This window comes from Arachis hypogaea, chromosome 10 (assembly GCF_003086295.3).
Source record: "Arachis hypogaea cultivar Tifrunner chromosome 10, arahy.Tifrunner.gnm2.J5K5, whole genome shotgun sequence".
Taxonomy (NCBI): domain Eukaryota; kingdom Viridiplantae; phylum Streptophyta; class Magnoliopsida; order Fabales; family Fabaceae; genus Arachis; species Arachis hypogaea.
Window position 1 is genome coordinate 19,349,896 of NC_092045.1, and position 3,947 is coordinate 19,353,842.

Here is a 3,947-nt window from a genome sequence, read left to right on the forward strand (position 1 = left end):
AGAGATAAGAAAAAAAAAGAAAGAAATAATTGAAGGGATTTCATTATTTACAAATGTTACTCGTATCATTTAGAAAGAAAAAAATTAATTTTTAGATTAAAAAATCAATTTAAAAAAAGGTAAAAATGTGTGTTTTTGTATGTGGAAAAATTAATGTGTAAAAAATGATTTTTAGGTGTAAAAATCAATTTTTTGTATAAAAACCAGTTTTTTGGTGTAAAAACTGGTATTTTAGTATAAAAATCGATTTTTTTATATAAAAACTGATTTTTCTATATAAAAACCGGTCATTTTTTAAAAATTGGTTTTTATTTTTATAACCGGTTAAAAACCAATTTTAAATTTTACTAACCGGTTAATAACCAATTTTATAATGTAAAATCAATTTGGTTAATAACCAAGACTGTATTTTTGGTTAACCAAAAAATTTGTTTGGTTTTTGAATTAACCAAACCATGAACACCCCTATGTGCCACAGTGTCTAAGAGTTGTATGTTATCTTGTTTTATTATTGTTATAGCTTTGCTATTTGCTCCACTCTGCTGTGTTGAGTTCCTTTGATTCAAAAAAATAATTGTATTAAGTTTCAATAAAATATGGCACATTAATAAATAAAAAATCCCTAAATAAACAAAACTTAGGAGAAAAAATATAACTATAGAGTTTAATTTTTAAGCATTACCAATATAAAACTATTTTGCACACATGATCAGTCAATTGTTGTAACATAGTCATTTTGAGATTGTGAACGTCAAGATAATTATTTTTGTCTATATAGTAGCATCTGATTAGAAAGAAGAAGAAAAAAAAGAAAGAAAAATCTTTTACATACACTATAAATCTATAATAATCTTGCAGGCCAGGAAAATTCTCCAAATGGCATCAAACTGTTTTTTTCATCATTATGCTTTCTTGTCCTTAGCAACTAATTACACATAGAAAGGGTCAAGATCTCGTGCAATTTAACATGACAAATTGTATATGTTGAACTTCAACATAAAATAACATTCACAAAATCTAAGAGAAATCCAATTCAAACAGAGAGTCAATTTAATTCACTATAAGAATGAACAAAAAGTCTTGATCATATTGTAACAGCTACAGCCTACAATGGATGGTTCCGCTAAGTCTCTGCTAGTTTCATTGGTTAACATTGCTAATGAAGTTAGTTCAATGGAGAAGTCTCACTTTGTTCATGCAAGGAATGTTTCATCCATGATATGGAGGATCAAGCTTCTCTCTTCTATGCTTGAAGAGATTCAATTAACATGCTGTCCAATTCCTCCATCTTCCATAATGTCTTTCAATGAGATCTTGTCTTTGATTGTGAAATCAAAGCATATGATTCAAGAATGCAAAGATGGCAGTTATCTTTGGAGTCTAATACAGTTGGAGTTCATATCCAACCAATTTTACTTGCTGGCAAAGGATATGGGAAATTCCCTTGACACACTTCCTCTGAGTTCGCTTAGCATCACAAGAGATACACAAGAACAAGTGGAGCTTCTCCAGAAACAAGCAAAAATGGTTAAGTTGTTCATTGATCCTCGCGATCTTCAACAAAGAGACCGGCTTCTACATGTGATGGCCAACAACAGTTTACAAAACAAGGACTTTGTTGATGCTAGAAAAGTGGAGGAAATATTAAGCAACATTGGTTTGAAAACTGCATCGGATTATGATATGGAAATATCGAAATTAGAGGCTGAAGCTCGGAATCAGGCTAGCACCGGAGGACTAAAGGAAGCGTCTGATATCAAGAATCTGTTATTCCTGGTTTCGTATTCCAAATCAATGATATTCAAGGATGTAGAGAATGAAAGAAATGAAGGAGAGTGCCAGCCGCTGCCTGAATTTCAACATATCAAAATTCATGATTATTGTTCAGCAAGTTCCAAGTCCATAACACTAAATATTCGCGACGAATTTCTTTGCCCGATTTCGCTTGAGCTAATGAGGGATCCTGTGATTGTATCTTCCGGCCACAGCTATGATCGAGTTTCGATAGCACGGTGGATAAACTCTGGGCATCACACTTGCCCCAAAAGTGGACAAAGGTTAATTCACACTGCTCTAGTACCAAACTATGCATTGAAGAGTCTTATCCAGCAATGGTGCTATGAAAACAAGCTCCCAGTGAATGACCCTACTATGTCTGTTTTGAAGGTAAATAGCAGCAAGAAGAACTTCAATGCGAATTCTTTAGATGCGATCAAAATGACAGCAGAGTTTTTAGTTGGAAAATTGGCAACTGGCTCGGCCGACACCCAAAGGAAAGCCGCTTATAAACTCCGGTTACTCGCAAAATGCGGTATGGACAGTCGAAAAATTATAGCCGAGGCCGGGGCTATTCCATTTCTAGTTACACTACTACTTTCCAATGATCCCAGAATCCAGGAACAAGCGGTGACGGCTTTGTTAAACCTCTCCATCTTTGACAACAACAAGATTTTGATAATGGCAGCCGGCAAAGCAATCGAAAACATAATAGAAGTACTTGAATCTGGGAAGACAATGGAGGCAAGACAAAATGCGGCAGCAGCAATATTCAGCTTGACTATGATAGATTACAGCAAAGTAACAATTGGAGGTCATCCAAGAGCCACAAAGGCATTAGTTAACCTCTTGAAAGAAGGCACAGCTGTAGGTAAAAGAGATGCTGCTAGTGCGCTTTTCAACCTGGCAGTTTACCAAAATAACAAGGCGAGAATTGTGAGTGCAGGGGCAGTTTCTTTGCTGATTGAGTTGCTGATGGATGATAAGGCCGGTATCACTGATGATGCATTGGCTGTGCTTGCTTCTCTTGTTGGTTGCTCTCAAGGGCTACAAGAGATAAGGAACAGCAGAGCATTGGTTTCTATCCTTATTGAGCTTCTGAGGTATGGATCAGCCACAGGGAAGGAAAACTCAATAACACTTCTTCTCGGGTTGTGCAAAGAAGAAGGCGAGCTCGTGGCAAGGCGTCTCTTAGTGAATCCCAGCAGCATTCCTTCTCTTCAAAGTTTGGCTGCTCATGGTTCGTTGAGGGCACGTCGAAAGGCTGATGCATTGCTTCGCTTGCTAAATAGATGCTGCTCACAACCTCATCATTCTCTTTGATAATAAATTCAAGTACTTAACAAGAGCAAGGTGTGTTAATGTCATCACTCATGTTTTTCAATTCACTTGAAATAGCACTGTTCTGTGAAATAAAAACCATTCTAGGATGCCCCTTAATTTATAACTTCGGTATTTTTCTTATTAAGTAATCAGGGTATTTTTAGAAGAATACGAAACAGAACTTTTAGCCACTCTCGCGGTAGCAAAGTAAGTAACTGTCATCATAGATGTTCTATGAGTTGCAGTTTACTATTTCATATCATACTAATAAAAAAGATTTCAAGTCCAATAATACTTAAAGGCATATATTGATTACTATGAAAGAGATATACAATAATACTTGTTCCGGCCCAACTCACTAATAATCCGGATCCGGTCACGAGTCACCGATCCGAACCAGGAGACAACTCGCGCGTCATCTCCCATCCCACAAGAAACTTGGACAGCTAGCGGAAGCTTCCAGGCAGGTGAGCCTGATCATAAGAGATCCACCTGCGTACAGAGTATAAATGGAGAGGGACTTACTCCTCTCCAGAAGTGTAAAATCCAAGAAATTAGTAAATATTAGCGAATAATTAGTCAATAAATTAAATTTTAATAAAAAACATTAGAAATGTGAATCTTATATTGAAATAGGATAGAGCTAATTAAAACGAGAATTTTGACACTAATTTCAACAAATTTGACCCAAAATTATATCGAACGGACCGAACTGAGTGAACCGGATTCGTATTGAGCCCAAAGCCCAACTCACTCGGCCCAAACACACTTAAGGAAGCTCTCCTTCCTCCCTCGTTCAGCATGCACGCTGGAAACAATTGGAAAAAAGGGGAAGAACACTCTCCATA

General features: G+C 36.3%; 1 protein-coding gene across 1 annotated transcript; it reads left to right on the forward strand.

Moving 5' to 3' along the window:
• Positions 1 to 1,128: 1,128 nt before the first annotated feature.
• On the forward strand, positions 1,129 to 3,119 carry LOC112717393 (U-box domain-containing protein 1-like). The gene has a single exon (XM_025769437.3). It carries the CDS (start codon positions 1,174 to 1,176, stop codon positions 3,097 to 3,099), a length of 1,926 nt encoding a protein of 641 aa, XP_025625222.2. The 5' UTR covers positions 1,129 to 1,173; the 3' UTR covers positions 3,100 to 3,119.
• The last annotated feature ends 828 nt before the right edge of the window (positions 3,120 to 3,947 follow it).

Bases quoted from the DNA above. Each gene is read 5' to 3' on its own strand.
- LOC112717393 (XM_025769437.3), top strand. From the start codon at position 1,174: ATGGAGAAGTCTCACTTTGTTCATGCAAGGAATGTTTCATCCATGATA.